The following is an 18,329-nucleotide window of genomic DNA, read 5'->3' as shown; positions in this document are numbered from 1 at the left end:
CATACGATATAGAGACAATTAAATCATTTACATCGCACAAGCTTGAACACACTCATCAGGTCATGACCTGAGAAGTTTCAGGCCACATCATTCCTCACGACACACACTCACACACACACGTTCAATTACAAATCAGCCATTTCACCAATCCTGCTGTTTTCCATCCAAATAAATATGAAACTCAAAGCACTTGGCATCTCTAAATCTGAAATAAATCTTACAGCGAAATCCAACATGGAACAATTTACATTTTATTTTCCTCGCTGTTGATGACGAATTTCATACGTATTGGATAACAAGAGGGCTGATTGGTTCAGAGACTGAGAAACAAGACTTCTGATTGGTCCATTGGCTTTTCTTAAGAATGATTTTATAGGTGAAGGTCTGCTGACTGCAGAAAAATATGGTCCGGGTGTGAAAAGTTAAAGTGAGTTAAGAATAAATTATAGCATACAAGGCTGAGTAGTAAAGTAATTTAAAATTTCACTTTTTTGATCGTGAAGCCTAGGAGTGGAATTTTCCACAGCGAAAGACAATTTACATCAAAGGTCCACACTAAATAACTGCAAAATTAATGAAGGAAATGTAAGTGGATGTATTTCTGCACTTCTTTGTGTCGTTAATGGCTAAAATCATCATAATGTCCATACTGAAATCCTTTGAATTCCTTTGAATTCAACATATTCCTGTCTTTTCTACTGCAGTAATTATGACACCTGGTTAAGGTCAAAATGGCGATGAATAAAATTCAGCAGCTGACATCATCCCGATGAATCATTCTCACTCTGAACCTTCGTGGCCTGGTTAAGATCCTTATCAGCGTCGTGCAAAGTTCAGAAAAGTCTCGTCAACGGCCCAAAATAGCCAAAGCCTAAAATAACAACATGTGAAGCAAAGTCTAAAAAGGGAGAAGAGAAAAGAGGAACAGACAGAGCTGCACGGATTTACAGCAGCAGGACGGAGCGCGAGCTCCGTTAACGTCTTTCATTTACAGCGCAGCAGCATCACAAAATATTTACATTAGCAGATGCCCCTTAATCCAGAGCGACGTACAGAAGTGCTTTAGAGTTTAATATACGCATTTAGCACAGGAGATCCCGAACAACACCAAACGAACATGATGGATTTTCTGCAACTCAAAGCCTTCTTGCATTTTTTTGCAATCTAGATTTACAACATAGGACTACTGTAACATTCCAACATTTTATTATGTCAGTATCATACGTAAGTGTAACGTAAACCAAAGGAATATTTACCAGTCTAGTAGGAAGTGCTGTGTTGTTACAGGAGAATAATCCACATCAGGGTGGTGTGATACGATACGATGCGAATCAGCCTGGTTTATAGCAGCGGCAACGTGAGACTCGCTGCGCGTCTTGCGTACATCCAGAAGATTTAAAAGCGACGTCCACTAGATGGCACGTCAAAACCAGAACATCTCTGTCCATCAGGTTTCCAAGTCTATAAAATGTTTAGAGATTTCATGCACAGCGATGTTAAACACACTGACGAGCTCTGTCTCTCTTAAAACCTTCCGCTGTCTTCTTGATTGTTGTCATGAACTGCGTCTCAAATAGAAAACTCAAATCGAAGACCTTACGTACTAATTTAGAAAATCCCGAACACAAAACAGATCTTGCACTAGGTTTAAAGGTGACATGAGAGTAAAAATGGGTGAGATGTAACTTAGCGTAGTGTGTGAGATGTAACTTAGTGATTATGCTAAGCTTAGGCTTAGCACAGACTTACACACTCGTAAATGGAGCGGATTATCCTGTTGTGTTACTACGGCGAGGTGAATTGTGCTGTAAAATAGTTGTGTAGTTTATAAGCAGAGCTGTGTTTGCTTTTCGGAGGTAAACAATGTGCCGTGGTTTTCACAGCACAGAGGAAACGTGCCAAACAAAACGGAGCACAATGTGGCAGAGAGATAGAATGGTACACTCGGTATGGACTGGACTTCCCCTCTGCTCTACACCAACCTGTCAACAGGAACTGAGTCACGTCTGTCTTTCTGACTGACTGTGTGTTTGTGCACCTCTCTGAGTCTCTCTCTCCATTCATCTGTCTCTCTATCCATCTGTCTGTCTCTATCTTTTCATAAATCTGTGTCTCTCTGTCCATCAGTCTGTCTTTGCCTTTCCGTGTCACTCCTTCCTTCTGTCTGCATTTATCACCCATCTGTGTCTCACTATCCTTCTGACTGTCTTTCCATACCTCTATCTGCTTCTCTCCGTCCATCCGTCTGTCTCACACTATCTCTCTACACTGTCTCTACATCTGTCTGTGTGTCTCTGTCCATCGATGTGTCTCTCTTTCCTTCTGCATCTCTCCATCCGTCTATCTGCGTCTCTGTCCACCTGTATGTTCATCTGGGTGTCTCTCTCTCCCTCTCTGTGTATCTCCCTCTCTCTCTCTTTCTCTCTCTCTCTCTCTCTCTGGGGCTCTCTCCTGGTGTATGTCTCACTCTCTGTTTCAGTCTCTCTCTCTCTCTCTCTCTCTCTCTCTCTCTCCTGGTGTATGTCTTGGTCTCTGTTTCAGTCTCTCTCTCTCTGAGTCTCTCTTGCTATCTCTCTCTCCTCATCTCGTTCTCTCACGCTCTCTCGCTCGCTCTCGCTCTCTCTCTCTCTCTGTAGTGCTATATTAAGTGTCAGTGTTGTGTGTGTGATTGTATTCTGTCGCTCTACAGCGGAGGTAAAGAGAGCTCACCTCTGTCACTGCTGTTTTCATCACAATCGTGGACACACACAGAACTCTACACCTCTTCACCTCCTCAACGCTGTGACCTGTGAACCTCATAAATCGTGTTTGTGTGGTGTGAAGTGTTTGATTAAAAGGCTTGGTGTTGTGTTAAAGCAGCACTTTATTATGGTGTATCACGACAGCGCGAGTTCATAAACGGAGCAGCTCCGCCCCACCTTCGCAAAAATAAACAAGCTGGATCAGAGTCACTCATTAATCCGACACCTTAGTGTCGTTTTCCTCAGATTCATCTTCAAGTACAGCTTCAGTGCTCTCACTCGCTCCCTTCATTTCTCACTCTCTGACAGGTTTAGAAAAGTTTCACTGGAGAAACAGCACAACTTTCACACCTGAGTCTGAATCAGGGCAAAACTGATTCCTTTGGATCGTTCGCTGTTTGGTTTTGTTTCACATTGCATATGATTTAAACGAATCACAGGTTTGTTTCACTTCTTGCAGGTGAGTCAATTCAGAGTCGAATCACTTTCTCACTGCATTCGAATCACACCTGAGTTCACCTGAAGCTTCTTGCCATGCGCAGTGTGTTAGTCCGTCACACTCGAACAATTCTCAAACCACTTACAATGAAACTCTATTATAAGAAAGCGATTCGACTCCGAATCGACTCACCTGCAGGAAGCGAATCAGACACGTGCTTTGTGTGCTTTGGGCTGCAGCGTTTTTGGTTTTTTTTTTTTTGGTGGTTGATGTGCATTACTAAACTGAGATAAAGCAAAGAGCTGTTGTGCTGCAGAAATGTCATGTGACCACCAACAAACAAAAAGAGAAAGACACGACATGAAATGTTTTAAAATTTTGTTTTGTCACAAAATGTTTTGGCCAGATATACGTACCACTTGTCCTGTACACGATACATCGCTACAGCGGAAAAATACCGAACGTTTGTGATGAATCGACTTTAGCTGCATTAGTGATCAATTTTTTTGTTTGTTTTTAATTAATTACCCATTAACGAGGTCAGGAATGCTTAAATAGAGATGGCACTGATGCTGATCCGATACCCAGGATCAATATTACAGATAAAAAAAAAATTTTTTAAAAAAGTGGCTCGGATATCAGACGTGATTTTATCAGGATTGATTTTATTATATTTCTAGAATATAATTATTTGCTATGGAAACAAAAAAGTTTAACTATATAAAAATGCGTAAGTCACATCTTTTTAAGTACAGTGCTTCCAAAAATATTTATTAAAATTAGATTTAAAGCTTAGCAAGTTTCAAAAGGAAAAAAATATCAGATGGATATCGATATCGCTTGAAACTCAGAGTATCGGGATCAGAAAAGAAAAAAGAGGTATTGTACCATCTCTAGATTTAAACGAGCTATATAAAATTATCTAATCATTTATTTAGCGCTGACTCTGTGTTCTCTTCATCTCTGACCAAAGAACGAAAGAGTTTTATGAGGAGGTTTTCGGCTCTTGTGAAACTCTCACACGGCCCTTGACCAATGTTTTTTTTTTTTTGGCTTTATGTGCAAACCAAACAGCAAACGAACCAGAAGAATCAATTTGGCTCTGATTCTGATTCAGTGAACGGACTACGAACGGGTGTGAAAGCGTTCTCAGACGACTCCTGAAGAAAACCTCAGCCCTCGTTACGTAAGGCGCAGGAGAAAGCGAGTGACATTTAATGAGATTTTCTGCGTCCTTGCTGCCTCCCTTCAGGTAAAACACGCTCAGTTTAATTAGTACAAACACCACAAGCAGGAGAAGTCTTTTTTTTTTTTCAAGAATACCGAAAGCCACCTGCGGAAGAGTCATGCGCAGACTCGTGCAGCGTTCCCGCTGATAAACACAGCTCCGGGGGAAAGTCTGGAATGTGGCGGACCGAATGGAAGCTTCGGCTTCATGTTGCTTAGCGTTATGTCAAGCCCTGTGATGTCACTGCATCTTTAATATTAAAATTACATTAAAAAATAAATGATTACATTCTTTTATTTTTAATACAACACTCATTTGAGTATCCTAACTGAACAGCTGACACTGGAGACTCCTTCCATAGACATTAAATAAACACATTTCTCTGTCTAGAAAACTTCAACAATTTTTAAAACTCTGTTCATGTCGGAGGAGTTTCCATTCGTGGAGTCACGAGATAACCTCACAATCTCCTCTTCTGTTTCATTCGTTTATTTTACAAATTAATGGAAATATCAAAGACGGATTTTGTGCGCTAATATATTGAAGTGTGACTTGGAGTCACATTCAGACAAGCCACGTTTAAATTATTGTGATATTTTTGTCAGCAATAAAAATGGACAAACTTTCCCGTCCACGTACGTCTGCTAAACAAATTAGCGCTGTGTCTCAAATTGCATAATTTTGCACTAATCTAGACTCTTATTGAGTACTAACACTAACCAGGTTTCCTATTACAGCTAGTGTTTGAATTTTAAAAACCTCTCATGTCACCTTTAAACCTGGTGAAAGAGTTTTCTATTTGAGACGCAGCTCATGACAACAATCAAGACGACAGTGGAAAGTTTTAAGAAAGACAGAGTTCATTGTGTATGAACTCGCTAAACATTTTACAGACTTGGAGCTCTGATGGACAGAGATGTTCTGGCTCTGATGTGCCGTCTAGTGGACATCGCTTTTAAATCTTCCGGATGTACGTAAGATACGCAGCGAGTCTCAAGTTACTGCTGCTTCTGCACACGTCCCGTATAAACCAGGCTGATTTGTGTCATGTCGTATCGTATCACACCACCCTGATGTGGATTATTCTCCTGTAACAACACAACACTTCCTACTAGACTGTAAATCAGTGCAAGGAATATTCCTATGTCTGTATCACATACGTGTGCTACTGACAACATAAAATGTATAAATGTTAGAGGAATTCTCTTTTACAAACTTGGAATTTAGAAAAAAAAAAAGGAAGGTCAAGGCTTGAGGTTTCAGAAAATTCATAATGTCCATTTGGGGTCATTTGGGGGCAAAACGTTTGTGAACCCGTTTGTAAAAACGTTTGTGTTATAGACACATTATAAAGTACTTACACAACATTTTAAACCGCACGCCTTCCTGTAGCCGGTCTTTTAGTTATAAATATGTTATTAATACGTCAGTCAGCAAAGTGAAACAAATATTTTTACAGCCTGGAACCAAATGACGAAGCAGATCCTGCAGTAACATTTTAAATCTTCTTCTAGCTCATACTCATAAACAAGCTCACTGAGCTGCGGGCGTGTTTACGCGACAGCAGCAGCTCAGCCGTGGTGTTTTCATAGAAAACACTCAGCGTAACACCTGTGCATGTTGGGTAAACCAGTGCGAGTGTGGGACTCGAGTTTCTGGAACTCTCCCTCTCTCCCTCTCTCCCTGCTGCCGAGTTCGACCACGGGACTTTCACTGTCGTCATCCGACTGGCCGAGGTCCAGCAACCAGCGCTCGCTTTAATAACCGCTGTCTGAGTGCACAGAGCTGCTGAGATCAGACACTCATCATCACATTTCAGCACAGAGAGAGAGAGAGAGAGAGAGAGAGAGAGTGAGAGAGAGAGAGAGAGAGAGAGAGAGAGAGAGAGAGAGTGAGTGAGAGTGAGTGAGAGAGAGAGAGAGAGAAAGATTGACAGAGAAATATGTGAGGGAGACAAAAAGAGAGTGACAGGATGAGAAAAAGAAAAAGAAAGAGATACAGAGTGTGTGATGGGGACAGAGAGAGCGAGACAGAGAAACAGAAAGTGAGGACAGGGAAAGAGGGAGACAGACAAAGTGTGTGTGTGTGAGAGAGAGATAGAGAGAGAGAGAGAGAGAGAGAGAGAGAAAGGGGTGTTAGTGCATTAATATTAATATAAAGGTGTGATTTGCAGCTGCATTACTGTTAGAGCTGCTGTTATTGAAAATTAATCAACACCTTCTGACCAATCAGAATCCAGAACTCGAGTTATTTTGAATTTCTGACGCTGACCTCATCACCCTGGTAGTGAACTCCAGTCTAACCCACGTGATCACGTGGCTAATCGTTGTCTTAAACACAGTGTATGCAGCGTGCTGAACAAACCCGGCTTTTGTTTTGGTTCTGACAGCTGAGAGATAGATTACAGAGCTGTGCTTTGGGTGGGTCACTTCATTTTCACACACACACACACGCGCGCACGCTCGCCTACGCTGGAGACGTAATGGACGGGTGGAGGTGCTGCTGGGAAACTGCTGAAACGCAGTTTAAGGAGCGTTAGGAAAATGTTTAGATGGAACGTATAAGAGCGATTCTCAGAACAAAACTGTCTGAAGTTCAGAACTAAAAGCTACGAAGGAAAGTGTAACATCGGCGGCTTTGTGGTCCGTGACTTCGCTTTTTCCTCTGTCGCGTCCGGTGCGTTCGTTCATTGTCCTGCTGACCCTCACTGCCTTGGGGCTGGGGTCTCATCTAGTATTTATCACGTCGGGTTTTTGCAGAGCAGACGATTCCAAAGGGAATTTGTTGGCTCCGGTTAGACCCGGCTCTCCGTAAGCGATACGGGGTCGCACTTACTCAGCAGCTGTTCACAGGAGCTGGAGGAGACGGAGCGCCGAGTTAAATTTTAATACTCGCTCAGCCACTTGGACGAGAGGGAGCCACGCTGAATCAGCTCAGGAGGGACGAAGACTTCTATCGATTGCAGTGTTAGAGATAGAGAGAGAGAGAGAGAGAGAGAGAGAGAGAGACAGAGAGAGAGAGAGAGACAGAGAGAGAGACAGAGAGAGAGAGAGAGAGAGAGAGAGAGAGAGGTAGAGAGACCAGAAGAGATGAAGACTAAAAGAGACAGAGGGACACTGAGAGAGAGACACCGAGAGAGAGAGAGAGAGACCAGAAGAGATGAAAACCAAAAGAGACACCGAGAGACACACTGAGAGAGAGTAAGACCAAGAGAGACTTTACCAGAAGAGAGACCCAAAAAGTGAGACAGAGAGAAACACCAAAAAAGACAGAGAGAGAGATAGAGGAGAGAGAGAGAGAATATTCGAGCTACACAGAAACATCTTTAAAGGGTCACTGATTGCTGTAATCAGTTAACTTGTAAGTCGCATTAGCGGCTCACTGGTGGTCACGTGTCTAAGCACAACCCTAAACAGGAAGTAGCTTAGATAATGGAGCGTTATAAGACACTCTCACGCTCTCATTAACTACTAAATTACATTAAATACTCAAAAATGTTCTTCAGGATCAATAAAGTGTATCTTATCACCAAAAACATCCTCATCACTCCTCCTTATGGAGCAAAAGTCCAAACAAACCTCGTTTAACATGACGGATTCCACAGAAACCAGCTCTAATCCAAAAAAGGGCTCGATATCAGCAGCAAAGCATTTCCACCCCACATACGGATGAAAAACGAGGCCCAGCAGGCCTTAAAAAAAAAACTAGCTCTTGTTTGCTTGCCCTACTTTCATGTTCGGGGTTTGGCTGGCTAAGCTGAACAACGAGCGAACAAAAGCGCTTGTAAATGAAGAGCTGAATAATTCAGGGGTCCAGTGTAACCGAACTCGACGTGGCAACCAATAATCCCAGAGCTTTCCATGAGCGCTCTTACCTAACCGGCAGCTCGGGGCAGGTTAAATACCACAACAGACACGCAGGCGAGAGAAAGGTACAGGTGTTGGGTTGCAAAGAATCAAATTTTCTTTTTTTTTGAATAAATCTTCAGTTGTCTATGATCTTTCCATGTGTATTTACAGCTTGAGTGCTGAACTCAGGGCGCAATATAACCAACGGCCGAGACAGATCATCGTGAGATCGCCGTGAGTCACGGAGTATGAGCTCACATTTATTGCCACACGTATAGCAATTTTACTAACTACGAATTTTTCCCGAAAAGAAACAGCAGCATAGAAATGTTAGAAAGTAAACCAATACTCCTTTCTCTTCCGTGTTACGGTTTCACGCTTAGTCACAGCGTACGATTGGATGGTTACTTTCCACCTCCGATCGAGTTCATTACTCCGGCGACTCTGATCCCTTTTGCATCCCAAAACGTTCCCATGTTGAACTCCCAAATCGCACCACAGCGACTCCGTATCTTCTCGGCACAGCGGACGCCGAAAACCCTTCGGCTGCGTTTGAAACACGTTACGCTGACGTTACCTTCCTTCCTCACTTTATCAAACACGGAAGCTATTAAACGCAGAGAAAAACACGGCGCTGCTCACCACGACTTACCGAACTCCTCCTCGCAGACGCTCTGTCGTTCACCTTATAACGGCGACGTGATAAATACTGACAGTGCACCAGATTTTACGGGAAGCTCCAGACACCTGTGATTTAAATCGCTGATTAATACCACGAAACCGTGATACTTCAGACCATGAAAATTTCTATCCGTAACACTCCTCATCATCAGGAGCTTTGGGATTATACAGGAACAGTCAGTCTTGATCAGAGCTGGTCTGTGTGTCTCTAAGAGGTCGCCTGATATACAATACCGTGATATATCGCGATATATTGTCTCCAAATAATCTTCTGCATTAACCTTGAAGTTCTCCAAGTTTCCTCGGACCTACTCACACAGCTAGCTGTCATAACACACAGTACAGTGACCATGACAGATTAGCCAGAGATAAAGGGAAAGGTTCTGGAAATTTCTGCAGCTCTACACTGAGGTTTATTAAGTTATCCAGATCAATAGACAGCTAGTCAGGTAAACCAGTTAGTCAGAATGTACGGGATTAGCTTGCTGTGAGCTAGCAAGAGTTATGCAGAGTTGCTGAGTTATCTAAACCAACTAGTTTAACTTTACATTACAAACTGCTGTGTTTAATAAGTTATAAAAGAGCGTGGTTAGCCAGTAGAGCTTGTTAGTGTTAGAGTTAGAGTTAGAGTTAGAGTTAGCTAGCCGGTCAGTCTCTCCCGTTATTAGCCTCAATGCTACTGAAGCTAACATAGCCTCCTCCGTTGTCTGCTTTACCTTCAGCTCGGCCTCGCAGAAGAAATCTCCTCCTCACGGTCCCATCCCAGTTCTCCCTTCCAGCGAATGTGTTAACCAGTCTGTACTGAAACTCGTTCCTTCTCCTTCGTGTTAATCCGAACCTCACACTTACACTTTCCCCTTGGACCTGACGCTTTGCTATAAACTACATTCCGACTCCCACAACAACAACAATGTCAACCGAGGCACTACGAAATCCGCCCCATCTGAGAAAAACTCAGCATCCCCGAGCAGCCAATCAGAAGCCGAGTTCGCTTAGACTGGCACAAAATCAGACCAATCAGAGCAGGCATGTGCAGCCTACGCGTGCCGTGGTTGGCTCCGAAGATTCTTAAAATGGGCGGGGTTTGGGATTTAATAAACCTATGGCTTTGTGAGTGACAAATTTTTTCCGGGGACCAACTTAGTCATGACGTCATCCGCGATGATTTTTTGGCTTTTCTTGGGGGGGGTGTGTAAATAATCTGTTAAACCAGACACATATCTAAACAAACAAACAAACAAACAAACAAATAAACAAATAAAGAAAGAATTCAGAGATCCTCCCGAGCTACAAGACCCTCCCTTTAGTTATCCTTCACCTCACACTTTTATGTAAAATTGTTTTGTCTTTTTAAATGAACCTTATGTGCTAATGTTTGAAAAAAAAATTAATATGAAATTCATTCAGATATTTTTTCTGAAAAAAAAAAACAATTCTGCAGAACTCCTTCTTGCAACACATGAAACATGTTTATATGAAAATATTTCTGAGGTGTTTGGCAAATTTGGTGCTAATTTCTTGCTTGATGCTGTATGTTCGTTATTCCTGTCAGAAGTTAGCAGTTGTGTCCCGCTCTGACGTCACAGGGTGACACTGTCCGCACCAGCGCAGTCACAGTGCGCAAAAGTTCAGCAAGAAAAATGTAACAGTCACGTTTCGCTGGCTAAATCGTTTAAAAAAAACATGCAACAGCTTCTTTTCCCGCTCACATTTTTCGAGCAACGTTCAGCGCCATGTTAGTGAGAAATGGATTTGAAGCAGGTTACACAACAATTTACATAAATATCATTTACATAAATACCACTCTATTCAATCACTATTTGGCCAAAAATACACACACCCCTGACCATCACACTCACATGTGGTTCTTAAACAAACTGTTGCCACAAAGTCAGAAACACACAATTGTGTAAAATGTCTCTGTATGTTGTAGCATTACAATTTCCTTTCCCTGGAACTAAGAGGCTCAAACCTGTTCCAGCATGACAATGCCCCTGTGCACAAAGCGAGCTCCATGAAGACATGGTGTGTGAAGGTTGGAGTGGAAGAACTCGAGTGTCCTGCACAGAGCCCTGACCTCAACCCCACTGAACACCTTTGGGAAGAACTGGAACTGGAGACTCCTTACCCAACATCAGTGCCTGATCTCACTAATGCTCTTGTAGCTGAATGAACACAAATCCCCACAGCCACGCTCCAACATCTAGTGGAAAGCTTCCCAGAAGAGTGGAGCTTATTATAACAGCAAACACACGGGAATAAATCTGGAATGGATTATAATCGGGGTGCATAAACTTTTAGCCATACAGTGTACATTCTTTATAACCATGGTTCTCAAAGTGGGGTCTGGAATGTATATCCTGACTGTTTTACTTTTGTTTTTTTTATAGAATGTAGATGACAATTTCAATCAATTAGTATCATACTTGTCAATGTTGTTATGCTTATTATTTAATTATGATAGTTATAAGTTGTATCATGTTTGTTTGTATGGTCACTTGAAATGAAACTCAATAACAAACAATGTTCAGGGTTTAATTTAATAACTTCAATCTAACTGCAGTTTACTAAAACCAGGAAGTGATGTTTATATGATACACAGTGAATCAATTGTGCCTCAGAATGAGTGGAAAATTGACTCGAATGTATTAATAGGGTCCATGGAAAGTGTTTTAATCTGGAAGGGGTCCTTGGCTACAAAAAAATTTGAGAACCACTGCTTTCTAGCGTTCCTCATGTGTCCAAAAACCAGGACTGGATTAAAAATCAGTGTATAATAGAAAGATATAAATGAACTAATGCCGTGTTGCACTAAACTCTGAAAAAGCGATAGCTTGGAATTGACATTTCTAACTCCCACATCCAAGCAACAAACATGGGAGAACATTGATGCACTGACAAGAAAACACAAAAGCTTGTGCCGTTTGCTCAGTCTGAGCACCACATCCTCCTGAACTGACGCGTTGACCTTCTCAAAACTCTGCAGTGTTATAGTTAACGAGAGAGTAAAGAAGTGGTGCTTTATTTATGGTTGTTGACACGAGCAGCCATGTTCGTATGACGTCATACGCTGAACTCGGGTTTGAGGATACATTCCTGATAGAAATTCCACAATTCTTTTGATTTTTTCACCAGTCAGAGGTCATAATTTTACTGAAACATTGCATAAGGCAAAAAAAATTATGCTCCAAGCTCACACTGAAGTTTAAAAACCTCTGGCCTGAGTCATAAATGTACGTTCTCCTCTTAGAATGGCTAGTTATAATATATAATTATAATTTTCAAGCTTTTACTCACCAAACTTACAGAAGCAACAAAATCCAAAAGAACTCAGTCAAACTCACATCCCCAAACAAATTTATTGGAAGTGAACAAACCAGTAGCTTTAAAATTAATTCAGGTACAGCTTCATATATTACGGCGTAACCCAAATTAGTTTTAAAGGATCAGTTTCTTCAATTTTTGTACAAAATGTTTACGTAAAACCAAGCAACTGACACTATACAGAAAAAGTATTTTAATATTACAAACACTGCTGTGATCGTCTTCACGTGTTACAGTCTAGAAGCCTTAAATTTCTTCAGTTCTCTCCTTAAACGCTGTACGAAGATAAGAACTGACATGTCAGATTTTTGCGACAGCGTTTCAGGGCCACTGTTAAAAAAATAAAACACAATATCTCAAGAAGAAAGTCTTACCATGTGGAGAAAAAAAGTCATAATGCTACAACAGAATGGTGAACATTGGAGCAATGAAATTTTGTCATTGTATTATGACATTTTTCTTGAAATAATACAACATTTTTCTCATAATAATATCATTTTACTGCACTTTCATTCTCGCAACCATGTATTTTTTATTTATTTTATTTTAACACTGGCCCTAAAACACTATCACAGATTTTTTTTGTTCTGAGAGTGTACAGAGAAAACTCCACAGGCAGCAGCTGGGCAACTTGTGAGATACAGAAACACAGAAAAGCAGTAAAACCTAAAACAACCCAGTACAGAAAGTCACGCGGCCACACAGCCTTCACGTGACAAAGATAAAGGAACGCCAACTGGGAGAAATGTTTATTTCAATTCAGCGCCGTCTTCTGTCTGGACTTCTGCTCCGTCTCCTCCCTCCCCTACGAGACACAGTAAAAAAATAAAAATAATAATCAGGTGTGCTTTACATGTATGAAAACGTACCTGACATGCACAAACATCGTAAAAAAGGCAAAGGACGGACATTAGTACATCATAAATCACACCATGGCAGTTTTAGAGACCAAACAAATTCATCTCATCACAGTGATTAAAGAAACAAAAGCGAAATCTACCATAAACACAGCTGAGGAGCCACGACGTGTTTAGTGAACCATGAGGCTAATGCAAGTTAACAGGCACAAAACTTCCAGCTGAATTACACTTGCTTTTAATCACGTATATGCAAGATGGCTGCCACGCTATCGTTTGGACTCCTCAGAATTATAACGCTACGCCTCCGTGTGTCTCAATACCAACACAATTAATGAGGTTAGTATAGTTTTCCTCTTACAGTCAATATAATTCCTTCTGTTGGGAAATGTTAGGGAAAAAAACTTAAAATATTGTTATACAAAAACATTTAATTGAGTCTGATGTGTTTTGTACTATTCCACATCCGATCTAATTTAATCCGATCCACTCACCTCCTCTTGCTCTTGGGAGGCCCTCGGACGAAGCCCCAGTCCACGCTGATGGCTTGACCCATGAGCTCCTGGCCGTTCAGCCCCTCCATGGCAGCCTGCGCTTCTTTATACGTTTCATATTCTACCAACGCATAACCCTGTGAAAAACAAATCCAAATTAAATATTAAAAAAAAAAAAAAAAAAAAAGTGACAATCCAAAGAGACTGATTTACAGAAGCAGCAGGACTTTATTGACCTTAAATGGCTCTCTGTGTAGAACAAAAGTCAGAGGAAATCAGCTAATCACACAGAGAAGAGTAATGAAGAGTAACAAAGTGCGCTGGAATTTTTCCTCTTGTAAAATACTGCCACTCAGTGGACGTAAAAAATAATCCATTATACTCAGAAAAACCCGACCTCAGACGGAGAAAAGTGCGCTGGAGCGGTCACACACCTCAGGCCACATCCTTCAAACACGCCTGACGTCACAGCAAAATGACGGCGCAGAGAGTCGACAGTAAACCGATTCACATCATTTACTACTTAATAAATCTCGATTTTATTTGATATGTTGTGTTTGTGTCGAATAAGAGTTTTAACAGCTTTGTAACATAATTCTGTTCATTTCAGATGGATTTTTACTCACGTGATTAGACATCTGTGATCATTTTTATGAGCAAAGATGACCAAAGTGGTTGCCCCGTATCTTATACATCATGTCTAACTGCACAGAAATAATTCATGTAGATCTTTTTTATATGTTTATAAAATTCAGAGACAGGCCATAGATACATGATCTAGCTTTGGGCATCCATGTTTTTCTGAGCCGAAGCACCAGGACGCATTTAGATCAGAACTTGGGAAATGCCTGAGCTCAATGGATTCCAGAGAACATTCCTTGGACCGATTATCTGATACAAATCGGTTTGGCGTCCGCTATTAAAATACCTTTTTTAATACCGCGTGTGTCCGGATATGACTCAAACCACAGAAACTTGAAGATATGAATGATCTTTAACCCCCTGTTTGTTTAAGGAACACATAACTAGTGACAGGTTTCCTAAAACTCATCACAGCAAAACAAATAAAAAAACATTAAAATAACTTAAAACCTTTAGCTTTCTGTTTATACGGAACATTATTTTATGAAATATCTGTCACCTCTGAACACACAATTCCACTGTGAGAACACATCTGATCGGAAGTGTTTAAAATTAACTAAATATATATTTTTAAAAAATCCTTTCAGACAAACAGAAACATGACAGATATTAAAATATTGTAAACATACTGTCCACAGTTGCTTTTTCTCAAGCTCAATCTTCAAAACCAAAAACTCCAAGAGACAAACTCAGACTAGTTTTAACGTAACGTAAACGCTGGATAAAGTGCTAGCAAGACTACACTACTTCCACAATAATGATTTAAAAATAAATAAATGGTGAACTGTCCAGGTCCAGCTGTGGCATTACTGAAAATTACACATCAGGTTTTGTAATAATCACTGAAACCTTGACCAAGACCATTTTCCTCTTCCACAGAATAATAAATTATTACTTCACCTCATCTCACTGACAAACTGGTGTTGCATGGTCTCCATTTGCATCCTGAAACCTGATTGGTTCTTATATTTTATGATGCAATAACACTAACGCATACAGCACATTGTCAGTTGTTACTTAAAATAATAATAAAAAATAAATAAAAACAACCCAGTTTAGATTGAGTTAAAGTTTAAAAACTCGACTAATGTGTATACATCACAAATCGTGAGTGGAGGTGGACTTGCCTTGAGGTAACCCGTCCTTCTGTCCAAATTGAGGTGCAGATTTTTGATCTCGCCGAACTCTGCAAATTTGTCGTGGATGTCTTCTTCCGTCGCCTCTTCGTGAACGCCGGTCACAAACAGGATCCAGCCCTCGACAGCTGCAAACACACAGCAGCCGGAGTTAAAGGCTGTTCTAAAACAATACCTAGTGTAGCGGGCTGGGAAATGTTTTCACAGGAAGCGTCTGGAGCCAGGGTTGGATGTAGGAACGGTCGATGCTTTAACTCCTCGTCTCATCACACAAACACAAACGAAAACACAGTAAACTCACATCTCTGTGGTCCAGGCTCATCGCCGTCCTGCTCCACTGTGTCGTAATCTTCTCTAACCCGAGACCTCGCACCTTCATCTGTACAGAAAACACAAACAATATCATTACACATCACAACAAAACACACACACACATTCATGTTAAACGAATAAGGCAATGTGTTAATGTGAGATTCTGAAATTTTAAAGTTTACCAGATCCAAATCCACGTCCCTTCCTCTTCTTGGCTTTTTCTTTCAGCTTGTGAATGCTTTCTGTAAAAGAAGTAAAAGAAAATTACAACATAAAGAAATAATCTGGCTTTTAGAGTCACACCAGAGAACATTGTTGCACTGTTTCAGTAAAATCAGCATGGAAATGAATGAGCCTTAATTTAAAACAAATCAAGATAAAAATCATAGATAAAATCAAAGCTCAAATGGCTCCCTACTCTCTGTATAAGCGCACTAGAGTGTGTAGAAAATAACATCCTATCTAGTGCACTACGCTGAAACACAGAGAGATTTGGGATCCGGCTAACAAGAAAGCTACTACAATTGAAACAACAACGCACGCGAATTGTTTCTTTAACAACTTATAAAACCATACATGTAAAATCTACAAATTAAAAAAAAAATCACCAGATAACTCGTCTATTTAAACTTAAACCTGATAAATTTGATAACTACTCAGCTAACGCAACCATCAATAGCATTCTGCCAGCGGGAATGTTTGAATTAGCCAGCTAGCATAGCTAGCATTGCTAGCATAGCTAACAGTGAAGCCAGGCGGACAAGGCCCGACCCTAAACATAGAAAACATTTTACACTACAAATCCCTAAACAACGTATACGCTTTTTTGGCTGCGTAAAAGAAACTTAAGTTACAGTTCATCACAAAATCCACTGTACCGTCGCCATCTTCGTCCATAGGAAAATCCTCGCCTCCCGCTTCGTGAAGATCTAGCACGTCCGCCATGATGCCTGTCCGTGTGAGAAGACTAGCGCATGCGCAATAAGCACTTCCGGTTTAGCGTAGCAACCGAATAAAATGGAAATGCGGCAAAATGGCCGCCTAGCGTCTTTCTGGCGCAATTGCAGTTTGCTGAACATTTCACAATAAATAAATCAATCAAGAAATAAAATCTGTGTAGCATGTGAAAATGTTTAATATGTTTTAAATGAACACAAAATAAATTAACTACACCTATATCTATAAGCGTACTTAATGTAAATGTTAGACTAAATATTACCAATATTAGCTAGTCTTGCTAGCCGGCTAGATTGCTAGTAAGCTAGCAAAAACAAAACAAAACACACAAAAAAAATGGTTATCTTCGAATAATTTGCATATCAATCTAATAAGCTTATATAAAACAGTCCCTAAATCAACTTTAATACAACTGTACTGAGAAAGTCTTTTTTGTTAATGGAAAATATGAATTTAGGACTGTTCTAATGATCTTGACTCAAACAGTCGAATGTTCAGAATGAGAGGTACAAAAATCATTTTTACACAAGGCTTCTTCATTGTTCTTAAATGAGTAACATGGTTGTTTTTATTTTTATTTTTATTTTAATTTTTAATTTTTTATTTTTTATTAGCATAGAATTAGCAAATACACAACATGTTGTTAAGTAGCATCCATCCATGCTAATGGCATGAGGATATTAAGAACTTTATAATGATTTACTTAAAATGTTTTTTAATTTAATAATTTACTTTCAATCTATAATTTCTGTAACAGGGCTGTACATTCAAAGTGAACTCATCAATATTACTGAAAATAAAGAAAAAAGAATGAGAGAACTAGTTTTTCTTCTTCTCGTGATCTTTAGGAAATTCAGGTGAAGTAACTTCATGTTGAACATGTGACTTCATGTGGAAAAAATATTACAAATATTTCATAGAGGTTAATGTATTGAGGGTACAGAGCTGAGTGAATGAAATAAAATGTACATCTTTCATAACCTATAATGGACGACTCGTGGAAAAGGATGTTTCAAGGCTGAGAAGTTAAATGGATTCACATATTAATGCATAAATAATACTACTTAAATGTATTTCAGTGATTATATTTCAAGGTAGAGTGTAGTTATAGTGGGTTGATTTATTTCTTAATGTTTTAAGTGATTTATCTGAAGCATACACATAGGTTGTTGTGAAAGACGCTTTATCTGTGGTTAAATGTGTCTTTTATGTTCATTTTGTGAACGTAATAGCAGTGGGACAAAAATAGCACCCTGACCATGAATCCCACCCACAACTTTAAATTCAAATTATTCTGAAATTACGTGTATGTGTATGTCAGATGTTGGTAATTTAGCCTTTTAAAATGAAAGAAGTAAGTTTGCATGCATGTATAGCAGGTCTCAGATCAGCCCTTCTGCTCACAGCTCAGTCTCTGATGAGCTCACTCTCAGCGTTTCTAAGCTCAGCTGTTAAGTAAATCTTAGCTGGAGCACTTCTGGCCTCATGCTGTGAAGTGAAGTGCTCAAATGGTGCAGAAGATGGGTGGTCATTTTATAAAATGGTCCGTCTCCCGGGGGGCTGATCGACTGCGCCATTGAACTCGGGTGTGCTCCATCTACGCCTCTGGACAGGCCCGAGTGCTGTTTTTTAAACGAGATATCGGTCCATTCTCCAAACCAGTATGGGGT

At 40.3% G+C, this 18,329-nt stretch overlaps 2 protein-coding genes across 4 annotated transcripts in view; both read right to left on the bottom strand.

Annotated features, from left to right (window-relative positions):
* otud7b (OTU deubiquitinase 7B) overlaps window positions 1-9,903 on the bottom strand; it is a 34,582-nt gene extending 24,679 nt beyond the window's left edge. The window contains exon 1 of one of the 3 annotated variants that reach the window (XM_026924482.3): window positions 9,654-9,903. The gene's annotated coding sequence lies outside the window, so the exon portion shown is untranslated. Of the gene's footprint in view, window positions 1-1,256; window positions 2,385-9,653 lie in introns of those variants that run through there. The other 2 variants (XM_026924481.3, XM_053228000.1) reach the window with 2 other exon arrangements.
* A 2,374-nt stretch (window positions 9,904-12,277) lies between these two features.
* On the bottom strand, window positions 12,278-16,722 carry rbm8a (RNA binding motif protein 8A). Its single transcript, XM_026923877.3, has 6 exons — window positions 16,581-16,722; window positions 15,885-15,944; window positions 15,692-15,769; window positions 15,382-15,518; window positions 13,613-13,749; window positions 12,278-13,066 (listed from the first exon to the last, which is right to left on the bottom strand). Exons 1-6 carry the CDS (start codon window positions 16,645-16,647, stop codon window positions 13,021-13,023), a joined length of 525 nt encoding a protein of 174 aa, XP_026779678.1. The 5' UTR covers window positions 16,648-16,722; the 3' UTR covers window positions 12,278-13,020.
* Between the last annotated feature and the right edge of the window lie 1,607 nt (window positions 16,723-18,329).

The sequence above is a fragment of the Pangasianodon hypophthalmus genome, chromosome 22 (assembly GCF_027358585.1).
Source record: "Pangasianodon hypophthalmus isolate fPanHyp1 chromosome 22, fPanHyp1.pri, whole genome shotgun sequence".
In the NCBI taxonomy this organism is placed as follows: domain Eukaryota; kingdom Metazoa; phylum Chordata; class Actinopteri; order Siluriformes; family Pangasiidae; genus Pangasianodon; species Pangasianodon hypophthalmus.
Note: the sequence above shows the minus strand (reverse complement) of the source record. Positions and strands in the feature narration are given on the sequence as shown.